Source organism: Anomalospiza imberbis, chromosome 2 (assembly GCF_031753505.1).
Source record: "Anomalospiza imberbis isolate Cuckoo-Finch-1a 21T00152 chromosome 2, ASM3175350v1, whole genome shotgun sequence".
Classification (NCBI taxonomy): Eukaryota; Metazoa; Chordata; class Aves; order Passeriformes; family Viduidae; genus Anomalospiza; species Anomalospiza imberbis.
Genome location: NC_089682.1, coordinates 26,715,590 through 26,730,241, shown reverse-complemented (window position 1 = coordinate 26,730,241; position 14,652 = coordinate 26,715,590). Strand labels below are relative to the sequence as shown.

The window sequence follows — 14,652 nt, the reverse complement described above, 5'->3', positions numbered from 1 at the left end:
ATTAAACATAAGGATTGTGTAGGTGTAGAAGACTGAGATCTAGATCTGAAACTGTAGAAGACACAGTGCAGGCATGTCTGTCAGCCTGTATGTTCTTGCTCTTTTTTAGTGTCGGTATTGACAGTTAGAGAAGCTTTTTGGATAGCATAATACCCTTTAAGTTAGCAAAGTATTTGATAATATTTGTCTAATATCAGTTATTAACATCATCTGTAGGTTTCACAGTTACCTAGATTGTCCTAGGAAACAAAACTTAAAAACTTTAAGCTGGAATTTGGGTTTGTATTGAACATTCTCAGATGCTTCTCAGCATGTGCTCATAACTTCTGTAGTGTTGGCACAACTGGATACAGTAGACAAGGATTCATCTGCAATCTTTGAACTTTAAAAGTGTGTTCACATAATGTTGCCTAATAGCAAAGATTTTGCTTCTTGCAAATTGTTCCTGTCTGTTCAGTAGTACACAAGAAATACCACTTCCTTCCATCATGCAAGTACATGGGGAGGAAGAAAGATAAGGAAGTATGTTCAGATCATGCCAGTCATTATTTCACACTCAGCTTTGAGATCTTGCATCACCACTAGTTCAGTTCAGCTGACAGGAATGATTTATTTAATTGTCACCTTTGCAGTAAAAATATCGTGTCCTGCTGCAGTAATCAGTTTCTAAGAGGTTTGCTAGTGTAAGGTAGTGCAGCTGAAAAAAGAAATGTACTTAAGATAATACTTAAGGACCATGCTAGCAAATGCCTGCTGAGTGAAAGATTTTCCTTCTTTTCTTAGGCAGTCAAAATGATCTTCAAAGAAACAGAATTAGCCCTTAGTAAAAGGGCAAAAAGTGAAGATGAGTTGTGAGTAAGTGGCTCAATATCTGTGTGTCTGTTTGTTTTGCAGGTGATCACCCTCTGTGTAGCATTCCAATTGAAAACATTCTGGCAGTGGAAAGACTAGAGGAGGAATCCTTCAAAATGAAAAATGTAAGTAGGTCATCTTCATTGATGTATTTGTTGGGCTGCTCCAGATCCACCAGCCTAATCGCCTTTTTCCCTTCTGTAACCTGGATTGGATTTCTGTTGAAAGATGTACAACCACAGCTGCTTGTTCTGTATATAGTAGCAGGAATTTCCAAAAGTACAGCCCATTCAGATTCTTAACAGCCCAGTCAGCAGTCTTTGGGTTTCGTGATCTGCAGCACACTCAGTACTGAGCACTGCTGATCAGCTGTCAGCTCTGTAAGGTCACACACACAGGTAAGATGATCGAGTCCCTGCCCTTTCTGCCAAGCCTCTCTGGTGAGAAGGAACTTGCTACTTATAATTGTGAAGAATCACAACTTCTTTATTAGTGGTTAGGTTTCTTTATTGGTTCATGAGTGTATATATATGGATTTCTATATTTATATTTAATTTTGGTTAGGTTATGTCCCAAAACAACATCTGTGCTGTGGTAATATGGTTTGCCATTTTGATTGCCACATTAGGGAATAAAATACAGCTGTATTTCTCATGCATGGAACACTACTGCCAACTTCTGTATTGTGTAAGAACAGACTTGATCAGTTTGAGTGGTGTTGGGAACTTTTTTCATACACCTCTGCCTGTAAAACTGAGTCCAGTGCTTTAAAAATTGTATTTAAAATTAAACAAAAAAAAAAGCTCAGTTTTTTTTTTCCAGTTCTGAACATGCATCTACTACAGACTTTTTTACATGTATAAATGGTTGTGACTTTTATCTTTTTCTGCCTTTAAGACTTTCCTGCTATGCACACTGCTTGTGAGCACCATGCAGGGCAGTGCTCAATCCTGCCCTAGATATTAGGTTCCTCAAACAGCTCTTTGTTAAAAAGTGAAATACAATTCTAGGCTCTTCATTATTTCCCAGTTTTAGGTATTATTTTGGTAACATCTCTCTCTCTCTCTCTCTGCTAAAACGTGGAGCTTCTAGAACGCATCTCGATTGTGCTGTAGTTTGCTCTGGTGTTTGTAACTACTACACAGGAAAAAACCAACCAAGCTGCAAAATAATTTAGGCTGTCAGAAGGCAACTGTAACATGTGATGAACTGTTGCCAACTGCACTCTGCAAACTAACTTGACTGAACTGAATGCAGCCACACAGTTGAGATAAAACTCACTGTAGAGAGGAGTGAGCTACAGTTCTGTAACTTATGCTGAGTGTACTGAGCTAGACTGAGCATCCAAAATATGTCTGCATTGTGAAGATTCATTATCGGAAAAATATACCTTTATTGTTAACATCAAAAGCCATGTGCTGTTTTAGTTGCTTAAATTCAGTATTACCTGGGAAATCAAGGTGACTACATCCATTCCAGAAAGTAAGATTCAGTCTTTCCATTAACAGTAGAAAATAATGTTACCACCTTCTTGTGCTAATATATTCCTATTTTTCTTGCCATACATAAATAGATTACTGCAGCAAGATCAGAATTCTCAGAACACCACAGCAGATGTATTTGCAATGGATATTCCCTTGTGGGTGCTTGTGTGATAAAAATTCACATTTTGCATAAATACTGTCGGTGTATCTGTGTTCTGAATTGTACCAAGTGTGTCTTTCTCACTCATGTTAAACCTGCCTGTCTGGCAGTAAGGCCAGTAGCCTTTGTTCTTAAGCACAGTTTGGGGAATGTGAAGGTGGCTTTAAGTACTTTTTGGGTCTTCTGTGTTGTTTGAGAGGCATCTGGTGGTTTTGGTAGTGTAAAGGTCTTGCAGCCACTTAAAATTCTTGGCTTAGTTGTGGGCTTCTCAGTAACTGTTGCCATATGTTGGATCGCTTTGGTTGATATCCTCTTACACAAAGCCATACTCCTTAAATCTGTTCCTTGTTGCAATGCAGGAGGCTCCATTTAGCCCAGCAGGACATTAAAATTCTTTTCCTTGTAGCTCTGTGTTAATAGGGAGTTGAACTGCGTGTTCCCGTCTTCCTTTTTCTTCCTTCCATCCCAAACTCAAATTGCCAGTTATGCCCTGAAGAGTTTTATTGAAAGGACTCTTTGGTGTGTAGTTGGCACTGCTGGACTGCTCACACCAAGCAGCTCCTACACTGCCGTGGTGTATTGTGCCTTTCTAACCATTGTCTGATACCATTAGGGACCAATATCAGACCAATTGTCTGTTGCCAATAGTGCTTCCCTGCTAAATACAGGGAAGTGGTTGTTTGAGTTTTCCCTTTGCTGTTTGGCATGATGCACATTTTAAAGTGTCACAAAGGAAGAAAGGACTGTGCTTGGTACTGGTCTGCAAGATTCTCCCAACCAGCTAGGTGCAGAACTCAAGCCAATATTTCAGGCCAATGTAACAAACAAAGGCAAATTTCACTTTTGTTGAGTTTGGTTTGTTCTTATTGTTTGGTTTGTTTGTGTGGTTTTTGTTGAGCTCTTTTTTTTTTTTTTTTTTTTTTTTTTTTGTGTGTGTGTGTGCACCTCTCTGGTTTTCTTTTTAAAACAGCACAACAAAACCAGCTGTTTGGAAAATTGTATTCCATATGATATGGGCAATGTAATGTCTAATGATTTGAATAATCAAGTGAAGAAGTAGAGCAGAGGGAGATAATTTAGACATACCTGAAAGAGAGAAGAAAATGCTTTAAGCATTTGCAGAAGCTAGAGGAAATTATCTTTCCAAAATTTGCAGCTAGGATTGCTAACTTGAGCTTAGTAATTTTCAATGCATGATCAGTGAAATCAACCAATAAGGCAGTGCATCACAGATTTCCTTCTTCAGGAGGAGGAAAGTAAATACCCTTCTAGGTTGCAAGCTGTTTTGAATAGCTTTAGTTAAGATTTTCAGTGGTCAAGCTGTAACACAGAATTAATATGTAATTATTTAAACCGCCTGTTGTCAATCAAAGAGAAGCAGTATTTCTGTGATCTTCTAATAGCAGCTATATTTGGGTACAGAAGCATGGAAGTTACTAAAAGGCAATGGTCATGCTGAAGCAGGTACTGAAAGGACTAGAGAAATGCAGTACTACAGCAAAGCTGTCACTAAGGCTGGATCCAAACTCTCATTTTTCTCTTTTCTGCCTTCTGCTGATGAGCGTTTCCTTTCAGGCCAGCGCTGGGTTCTTCTGTCAGCCTTCCAAAACTTGGAGTTGCAGCATTACTAAAATTGCTTCCCCGAGGCTGACAACAAATCTTGTTGAGACCCAAGCAGCAAGTTGATATTAGTTATTTGTAAATCATCTCCTACAGGAATGGTATCTTACTCCTTGTACCAGGTGAAAGGTCTTGTTCTTTTAAGGGCACATTTGCTGCTTGGTTTTGTATTGAAATATATTTATTGGTCCATTCTTGTAGTATGCTGCGTTTTTCCTGCAATAAATCTTCACTCCAAGTCTAGTCCTAGGTTCACTGACTCATTCTTGTGCTTTATTCCCTGGATTATTTGCAGATGTTCCAGGTGATCCAGCCTGAAAGGAGGGTCCTGTATATCCAAGCAAATAATTGTGTGGAGGCCAAGGACTGGATTGATATCCTCACCAAAGTGAGCCAGTGCAACAAGAAGCGCCTCACCGTCTACCATCCCTCAGCCTATCTCAATGGCCACTGGCTTTGCTGTAAAGCTACTGCAGACAACACCCCTGGCTGCACACCCTGCACAGGGTAAGGGTTTTAACGTGCCATTGGTGTAGCTACTGCCTTGGTTACATGTGACTTGCAGGGGCACAGTTAACCAAGATTTGCCAGGTGTATGTACAGGTGTTCAAAGGCCATCTATTGGTATTCTTGATTCTGCATGTCTGGATTGAAATGTTGACTTTTTAGAGTTAGAGATGGTGATAGGAGGTGATTATGGGATTAAAAATACTTTGGTTTTGATCATCTGTCGTTAATAAAAATGGCTGAGATCCTTTCAATATCCTGTTTGTAAATTCCTGAAGCACTCATCTGCTGATAGATTTAATTCTGAACTGATCTTTTCAGGGGGCTGTCCATGCTCTCTCTTAAACAAAGATGTACTGTCTGGTTTGTAGGAAGCAATTTTCATCTAAACTGAGAGAAGTCACAAGACTGTAGTGATAGTTAGAATATTCTAAGACCTGGTTAGTTGGAAGTTCAGTGCTTTGGCTCCTCCATCTGGTTGTAGCTGACTAATTCACCAAAATTTATCTGGATACCGATACAGTCTTTTCTTTCAAGTCAGTGGAAGGGTGCTGGATAAATAGAGGGATAAAGAAGTTTGAACTTGTCTTCTTTTGGGAAAAAATTGAAGGTTTTGAGCTCTGTTACAGTCTGTTGGCTTTCATAAGAACTCACTTTGTTTTTCTTGTTAAGTGCTTTATGTGCCATAATACACTGTTTAGCATATAACTTTTACCTCTCTTCCTGATGCCTTACAGAGGCCTGCCAGCAAATATACAACTGGATATAGATGGAGATAGAGAAACTGAACGCATCTACTCTCTTTTCAACCTGTATATGCCAAAATTGGAAAAAATGCAAGGTGAGGATTAAAAATCATTGCATCTCCAATTCACTTACCAAGGCAAAAATACCTGTGAAAGCTGTATGTTCTGGTTTGACCAGCCTTGCAAATCACATCCTAGAACAAGTGGCCTTTATTCCACTTGTTTCCCCTTCTGCTGTCTTGAGGCAGTTGTGTGTATTATTTTTGGTGCAGTCTCGTGGTCTGTAAAAAGTTCTTTGCGTACTAACAGTTGTTTGAAATATGGTCTTAACCACATCATCCTGAAATAGCATAGGCACAGAGCATTGCTTGGAGGCTCTGAATTGACAAATCAGAGCTAGCTCAGAACCAGAGGTTTACTGATCCTGACAAGAACTTGCACCAGTAAAGTTGAGGTTTCAGTGGAATATGGTTTTGTGTTACCAGAAGTCATGTGCATGCACATTCCCTGTTTCTGAGCCTAAGAACAGGCTGGATACAAATGGTTGCTTTGGAAAGGCTCTCTCAGAATTACCCATTGAGGATGACCAGTGAAATGTTGAAAAGTGGAGTTTTGGCTGGGAAACTTTCAGCAGCTGAGGGAAGTAGAGATGTGATGGAAAGGATAAAAGAAAGAAGAGACAGCAGAGGAAATTGGTACTAGTAGGCATGCCAGAGAAGTATCCGGTGTACACAGTGCCAGACTTAAAATCTCAGTTTAGTTCAGGGAGTGGCGGGGAAGCCTTCACTGTGGCACTGATCTTTAAATAGGATTTTATTTTATAATATGAGATAAGCCAGTGGTGTCAAACACACAGACTGGAAAGCACTTTAATCTGTTCCTGGCTGCTGTGCAATTGCAAACTCAAGATCCTCACCACTTCCGAGCTGTCTGAACCAGTGCCCAGCTTTCCTCTGTTTCGAATCCTCTCTGCCAGAGCCAGCATCGAGTTTCAGTGTTGGGGAAAAGGACACAGGTCTGGAACAGGCAGTGCAGCAAGGGGAAGGGACTTTAAAAGCTGAGACTGGGACAGCAGTAAAGCTAGAAGGAGAGACAAAGTAAAATACTCTCCCTCCCCTTCCTTTCCCTTCCTTCCCCACTCTGCTGCAATGCAGGAGTAGATCACATGGGTACTATGTTGTGGATGATCATTGTGTAGTCAGTGTCCAGATCTCTTAGTCAGGAAGGCTCCCTGGTAAGATCAGAAGGTACAGAAGTTTAACTTGCCCCTTTGGATATGCCATGAAGCAGGCAGACAGGCAGTAGTTATGGCGTATTCTGCTTATGCTTATTGTATGAATTTTTTAGGGGTAATGTGGTAAACCATGACTACTTCAGCCTGTAATGTTTTCAAATTCAGCCTGTACTTGCTGCCTGGGGGTGGAACCTGTCCCAACAAGTGAATTCTTGACTTTGTGCGGGCCAGCCCTGCAGCACAGTGGCAGAGGCAGGCCTGTGTAAGAGTTTCCAAAATGTGTGCATGGGGTGCAGATAGTGGCAGTTGAGATGAAAGCATTGCCTGTGCAGCAAAGGACAGCTTCCCACCAAGCCAGGAGCAGCTGCCAGGATTGCTGCCCTTTCCATACAAGATGAGGAGGAGGGAATGGGCATGGGACACCCTCTGTGCCTCCTAACAGCCCAGCAAAACTTCTGCTGTTGATGTCAGCCACAGTTCTGTGGTGGTCATACAGAAGCAAACCAAGAAACTGTATGAACCGCAGACTGAATATTCTTAGTCTGCTTGTCTTGCTTTTTCTCCTGCCTCATATCTATTATTGTACTTTATTTTTTTTTTCTCCAGAGGCCTGTGGGAGCAAATCTGTATATGATGGACCTGAAGAAGAAGAGTATTCTACATTCATCATTGATGACCCTAAGGAGACATATAAAACACTAAAGCTGATTATTGAAGGTGTTGGAAATTTAGAGCAGGAGCATGCTCAATATAAGAGGGATAAATTTAAGAAGACAAAGTATGGAAGCCAGTAAGTACAGTGGGTTGTACAAAGAGGGGAATGGTCCTGGAAGATGTTATTTCCCTTGCTTATGCTCTGTCTTTCACCGTACTTTGTCCAAAGAAGGTCCTGCAAATACATACAGAGTGGCACTGTGGCTTAGGAGTTATATCACAATATTTTAAAGCACTGAAATGAATTTTTAATGCTTTTTTTAATGCAATTTAATTAATAAAAATTAAATGTGGGTTTGTTATACTGTTGGTTTTAAATTTTGAACCCATGTTGGTGAGCTGAGCAGTAGTTAATAACAGAAGAGACATGTGTTTACCAGCTTATCTTGGAGTGTTGGTTTAAAAATGGAAAGAGTGGCTGACACAGCCACATGACTGTATTTTGTGTACACATAAAGCATTCTGCATACAGCTGACAAAAGAGGATCAATTCAGTCAGTTTTAGCTCAAGTAAAATGCAGTATTAACACTACAATTACAACTCTGAAAATCAAATATAGGGAAAAAGTTCCTGTGTGTTCCACTTTCTGTTCTGACATTTTCATGTCCTGACAGAAGGCTCTATGTGTAATACTGGTTTTTTCTTTTCTTTTAGAGAACATCCCATTGGTGACAAGAGCTTCCAGACATACATCAGGCAACAGTCAGAGATCTCAGCACATTCCATATGAAGTGCAAAGGAAATCACAGGACAGTGCTGAAGGGTTGATTAGTGATGCTAAATAGCAAAATAAAAGGGAAGCCACACATGTAGCAAAATGTATGGATAAGTGTCAAGCTTACAAACTTTGAGACTTGGTAAACGTATTCTCTTTTCAAGAAACTGTTATAATAGTTGCTATGCACTTTATTCATCTGGTTATTGACAGATGATAAAACCCTGCCTTCTAGGCAGTTGTCATGTGTATTTTTAAATTTGCTTTGGTTTCTTGGAATCTAGTGATCAGTTCAATGATCAAGGTGTGTGGACTTCATCTTGACAACTCCCATGCAATTCCTTGTGTTTTGGAAACCAAGCGTGCTGCTAATATGCAGCATTTTCTAGAAAGGTTGTTTGTTACTGTTTTTTGTTTCTGATTAATGTATATTATGCCACATCCCATCCCCTGCGTGCTCTCTTAGGAAAAGCTTAGTAACACTTCACTTTTAATGCCTGCATTTAGAAAAGAAGCAGAGAAAAATCCCTCTGGTGTAATCATGTACATTGTAGCATGTATTCTGAGCAGGCCAAGGAGCAGGCCTTTTGTTTTTACAGCAGTGTAATTTTTGCTAACTGTGCACAGTTTTTAATAGAAATTCAAATCTGAATGGTACTCTTGATATTTTTGAGATACAAAGTCATTTCTCCAGGCACATTCAGCAGACTTTGGATTTGAAGATGCAATCTCAGCAGTATAATAAAACTGACTCTCTTAAATTGGAGTAAGAAAGAAATTAACTCATGTCAAAGTTACCTGTCTCTTACACAGTCCAGTGAATGGCAATCTTTGAAAGTCTGCTGACTGAAAGGCAAGGTAAGCTGATTTCGATGACCTTTTATCACCACAGTGAGAAGGACAAATAGAATATGAATCTGGCAGCTGAGACATGCTGATTCCCAGGCACAAAAGCTGTCAGGAGGGGTTTTCTCTGAAAGGATGTTATGCACTGGAGTCCATGCTATCCTAGTACCACTTGCTTTTCTGGAAAATAGATTTCTACTTTTCCAAAAATGTTTTTAAATACTTTTTAAAAGAGACTTGTTAAATGATATTTAGTATATTAACATGCATAATGATAACTTGTTAATACTATGAGTATAGTAAAAATGGAATGAGCTGTGTATCTCACCAATACCAACAAAAGGAGAGGAATAAAGATCTTCTAAATATTCAATGCATATTTGTGTATATTGTCTAGCTGTACACCATAATTTTTCTCTGTGTAAGGGTCTGATATACAAACATCTAGCTTTGATGGCTTGGAAGCCTGCATGATGTACTTTAGGCCTCTGTGGGGTAGAAGCTAGTACAGGTTTTAAGCTGAGTTGGATCAGAAAGCATTGATCAGTTTAATGTGAAGATGTCTGTCTTGCTTCAAGTGTTAAAGAATAATTCTTAACTGTGTCCTCATTGCACCTGACTTGATTTAAGATGGCTAAAGTACTTCGAATGCCTCTGTTTGTTAGTAATGTTCTTAGGAATTAAGTTTTGGTTTTGTTGGAATATATAGTAGACCACCTTCTAGTAGATGATAAATGATCTTTTATTCATCTTCACCCAGCAGACTGGGGAAAGGGAAGTAATGAAGCATTGCAAAAGATGCATTTAGGACTCCAAGCTTTTAGCTGCCATGAACTGCAATTTTTAACATGTATTTGTAACTTAATATTGTTTTTAAAATACTAATGACCTGTAATGTGTGTTCTACTTGCCAATTAAAAGAAATGGTTTATTTCTGAGAATTGTGTCTACGTTTGGAGTCTTTTTAAATTCTCAGTGGCCACCAGCATGCCTCTTGGCAAAGCATCTGCTGAGAGTGGGGGCCATGGATGAAGATCCTTGTGAGTGTAACCTGCCAAGTCCCATCCTTGCTCCTGATCCCATCCCCACCCACCCCTTTTCTTATCAGCTTGTACCCATGGGACTCTGCAGTGAACCAGACTGGGCATCTGAGCCAGCCATGAACTACCTTAGCAAAGCAAGCTTGCTCAGATAGGTCAGGCATCTTGAACTGGTTCCTTGTGTTACTGCACAGTAACAGAGCTGAGACCATGTTGAAAGGACAGGAGGAATGAGCTGAGCCCACAGCACCCTGCATGCCTATGGATTGGCTCATAGACCTATGGAACCACCACCCTTCTGATTAGGACCTGTCCTGTGCCAAAGCCTTGGACTTGCTGAGGTCTGTGCTAGTCATACTCCTGGAGCTTACCAGTCCTCTCAGGACAGTCGTGTGCACGGAACTCTGGCTCTGAGATGTGTGACAAGCTGCACACACAGGTTCTCTTGGGGAGGGCTCCAGGGAGGCTGGGCAATGGCCCCCCAGGAGGGAAAGCTGCTGACTGGCATTCAGGGTGTGTTCACTCAGCTCATGTTGAAGGTGACTCCCACTGCTGTGGTGGATGTCTCTCAGCAGAACCCAGGCATGTGCTTCTGAGAAGCTTCTGGGGCTGAGCTGTTGCAGGCACACTCGAGCTGAGTGACAGTAGTGGTTTAACAGATAAACCACATCCAGGAACAAAAACCAAACTGATGGTGGAAGACACATCACCAGTGTCCTGGTGAAGGTGAACTTAACTGCAATAGTGGGGTTTTGCTGTGGAACTGTTAAACTTGTTTTGAAAACAAATTTTTACATTAAATGTGGTAGGAAACTGACACAAGATTTGTAAGAAATGAGAAGAGTTAAATGCAGAATTACTGTAAAACCATTTCCAGCTCTGTATCTTTTTCACTCAGTCTCATCTGGTGTATACAATAATTTTCTTCTCCTGCTAACATAGCTTAAGTCAATAGGAAATCTTTGAAATCTTCTTTTCTTACAGCATAACACCATGTGTTTGGTGAGGGGGTTGTGTTAAAACTGGGCTTCCAGTACTTGCTTAGCCTTTATCTCCTGTCTGTCTGCAGCATATGTTTCTGATGCTATCTTCAGAAATCCTACCCACAAGAGAAATAGCTTGATTGGGAAACCTGGGACAGCATCCCTTGTGTCTGGAATGAAGAAAATAAGGAAAAAAAAGAAAAAAAAAAAAAAAAAAAACCAAAAAAAAACTCACATAGGCATAAATAAGCACATCAGGCCAGTTTTCTTCTCTGCTCTGTCCAAGGCTGAAAGACAACAAAATTATTTTTGATAGAAAAATAGTTAAAAGCTGGGCTGTTCTCTCCTGGGACTCCTACTGCCAAAGAAGTTCCCTGTGCCTGTGTTCTCCCTTGCTGAAGCAATGTGCTAGGGCAGGACTAATGTAGTGACAGGACCCAGATACATAAGGCAGTTAGCTGTGTGACACAGCTGTCTGAGGCACCTGCACTTCGATGTGATTCCCATCCTCTTTCTGCCATACTCTGTGCTGTTTCACCTTCTTAAAGGCCTGTGTGAGAAGCTCACCTGGATAGCAGGTGTGAACCCTGCTAGCCCCCATTATTAGGTGCAGGAAATGGGTGCTGCAGGAGGAATATGGTGTGAGGACTGGCAGTGGGTGGTGCTTGGAGATAATGAATAGCATCTTCCCACGAGCCACCTTCTGTGGATGCATTGCAGCTGGGCTAGCAGGGCTGACTGAGGACAGCATTTCCTTCTGGCTCTTGGGCTACTGTCATTAAATGGTAAATAAATTATTCCAAAGCTCAAGTGGGTACTGAGGAACGGAGGAAGTTTTAAGAAAGAAGCACTGTATTCCTATATGGATAAGATTCTGGATATGAGCCGTGAAAGAAAAGATTGCAAAGATTCACCATGAATCAGTTGTTCTGGATTCCTAAAATAAAATAGGATCCTAAAAGATTAATCTTGAGGATAGAAACCAGCTGTCCTAACTTATGAACAAATTACATATGCTTTTCCATTTCAATCCTTATTTTTCTTCTGCTACTCCATTTGAGCCACCCTGATTTACCTGAAAATTTAACATCACTGGGTTTACTGGTTTTGTGTAAAGCTGTTACTTTCAAACACAAAGTTGCCTGGTGTTAGTAGGTTTGCCTGCAAAAATAATGTGGAAGTCTTGATTAAACAAAAGGCTCACCAGCAGCCTGGGCTAGATGTAAGGAAGGTTGAAATGGTGAAAACAGAGATTGGCTTTTTACTAGTTTGATAATGTTGCTATGCTGAATCTTAACCAAAAGCATGCCATAGATGACACCTGGTTAGTCTTGACAGCAAATTCTCTCTACAGGTGTGGGGTCTGTGGGGTGTCTGATTTACTTTACTAAATTCAGTCATCATCTTTAACCTCTGTCACAGTTGCACTGTTCTGTCCTAAAGGTGTCAAAAGGAAGTATGCTTTTTATTGTTTGCTTGAGGCCATAACAAAAGTACTACCTAGGTATGGACTCTTACAGGCAAATGAGTAAGTTTTGGTAGAGGTGACAGCATTGCACAGGATTGCCGTCACGTACCAAAGGTATAAATTTGTAAATTTAATTGACCAAGAAAGAAAGAAATTTATACTTCAGATAAATGTAGCCATTTATTTCTCCGGGGCTGGAAACTAAAACTGCAGTTATCATGTTTGTGTAGAGGAATCCGATGATGGGAATAGAAGTGAATTTCATGAATTAAAGGTGAAGAAATAAATACTTGATAAAAACACAAGTGGTGCACAGAAAAAGGGGAGGGCTACCCTGAAATGCCTTGTGTTTTGCTTTCTTTGGCAAGTTTTTCTGCATTTCAGCTTGGCTAGAATTCCTACTTCTCATTCTCTATAGAAGCTATCTTTTTGGCAGTCATGAGAGCCTATGACTAGAGAGGATCACAGCTGAGAAAAGCAACTTTAAAAATAGACAGACTCATCTGTGGTGTCTGGAGATGCAAATGCTTTGTGTCCCACTGCGCCACAGTGTTGTGAGAACAACTCCGTGGTATGTCTCTTCTTGTGGTAAGGACCCCTTAAAGAGGTTCTGCTGCCTGCCCTGGCTGTGGTCCTGCATCCCATTAATTGCTCTGATGAAACTGAATCAGTGAAATAATTGCGAGTTGTTAGGAGGAGATTTTGGACAAACCTGGACCGTCTGCCTTACCAGGTTTACAGCAGCCTCATAAACACTTGTGTCAGCACAGCTGACAAGATGAGGACAAGCCACCTGGAGAGTTTTACCACCAGAGAGAATGTGTGATAGCTGCTCTGGCACCCTCCCCACCAGCCCTTTGCTGCCTCGAGTTGGCATAGGGAAGGCTGTGAGAGACTCAAAGGCAGGCTAGTTTTCCCACTAGAGACCTGGGCCTGGATCTCCTTTGTTTGAATATTATCATTCCTTGGTATAATTTCTGTCAAAGATGCAGGAAGAGGGAAAAGTAAGCAAAAAGTCCTCATAGGGAGTAGTTTGTTGAGCCCTCTGAGAGGATTTAGCATTGAGTCTCATCAAAGACTAGCTGGTGCCCAAGCTATTTTGGTGTCAGGGATGGCTGATGCTTTTGCTTTATTTAGAAGTTGTGACTACAGAAGAGGGGATGATGATACTGGCAGGCCTGGGCAGATAGTATCAGTCTCATTAAGTGGAGAAAGATATGAAAATCCTCATGGGGAAACAGGACCCGTCTTCCTGGGCTGGAAAGGGCCAGGGCCTGCTCAGCTCTTATGGTGGGACCTGACACAGTCAATGTAAAGCAAGAGCCAGGAGGCCATGGACAGCCTAAAGTAGAAAAATCAGAACTGGTTTTGCCCACTGGGCTCCCAAAGCTGAATGATGCCCCTTTAATCAAGCAGTAATTAATTTTCCCTGCTTGTTTCTCCCGCCTAAGCAATTCCTGCTGTGAAGGAGAGCTGTTGTTTTCTGTTGTGTTCCTTCAGAGCTGAAAACCCTATGAGCCGCCATGCAGCCACATATGCATGGACCACCTGCAGCTGCCTGAGGCCAGCAAGGAGGAGAGTGGGGCACTTCCCTGGCTCCCTGCTTGTGGGTGCTGCAGGACAGGGCTGCTGAGAGTCTCCCCAGGCTCTGCACGCAAGGTTGCCACAACTTCTTTTGCATTCCTTCCTTCCTTGGCCCTGCCTCTCCAATTCTATCCCAATTTCTTCTCCTCACCTGGTGCCTGGGTGGAGACAGACCCTACTTACCAGCACCTTCCTCTTGTCCCAGCTGCAGGCCCAGCCTGTTGCCACTTCTGGGGTCTCAGATCTTGTGTTCACCATTGCCCTAGTCCTTGTTGTCATCACTAATCACCAGAAGACTCAGTGTGGAAGGGACCTCTAGGGGACCCCTCATCCCACCTGCCCCTGAGATCAGGTCTTTTGACTGCTTCTCACAGTACCTTTGTCTTTGAGACAGCACTGCTGTCTTCACTCAGTCAAGGAGGTCACTGGGACAGGGATACAGTGCTGCAGTGGAGGAAGAACAAAGCTGGTGAGCTCTCTGGGAAGTTTTATTCTTCCCTTACAAGAATCTCAGTGCTACTTGGAGGTAATGGGATGCAAAGAGAAGTATTTCCATGCCACAGGCAACTATGTAAAATTTCACTCATCTGAGTATTTGTGTGCAGCAGGAGCTGAGTGTTCAAAACCAGACATTAGGGGCTTTGAAGTGGCATAAACCAGAAGTGAATTTTCTTTGGCAGGGGATGAGGAATGATCTG

General features: G+C 41.5%; 1 protein-coding gene across 2 annotated transcripts in view; it reads left to right on the top strand.

Annotated features, from left to right (window-relative positions):
* RASA3 (RAS p21 protein activator 3) overlaps positions 1-9,820 on the top strand; it is a 129,129-nt gene extending 119,309 nt beyond the window's left edge. For both annotated transcript variants that reach the window (XM_068180237.1, XM_068180238.1), the window contains exons 20-24: positions 895-977; positions 4,412-4,623; positions 5,361-5,464; positions 7,210-7,393; positions 7,973-9,820. In XM_068180237.1, coding sequence (XP_068036338.1) covers positions 895-977; positions 4,412-4,623; positions 5,361-5,464; positions 7,210-7,393; positions 7,973-8,048 — 659 coding nt within the window. In that variant the 3' untranslated portion in view covers positions 8,049-9,820. The remainder of the gene's footprint in view (positions 1-894; positions 978-4,411; positions 4,624-5,360; positions 5,465-7,209; positions 7,394-7,972) is intronic.
* The last annotated feature ends 4,832 nt before the right edge of the window (positions 9,821-14,652 follow it).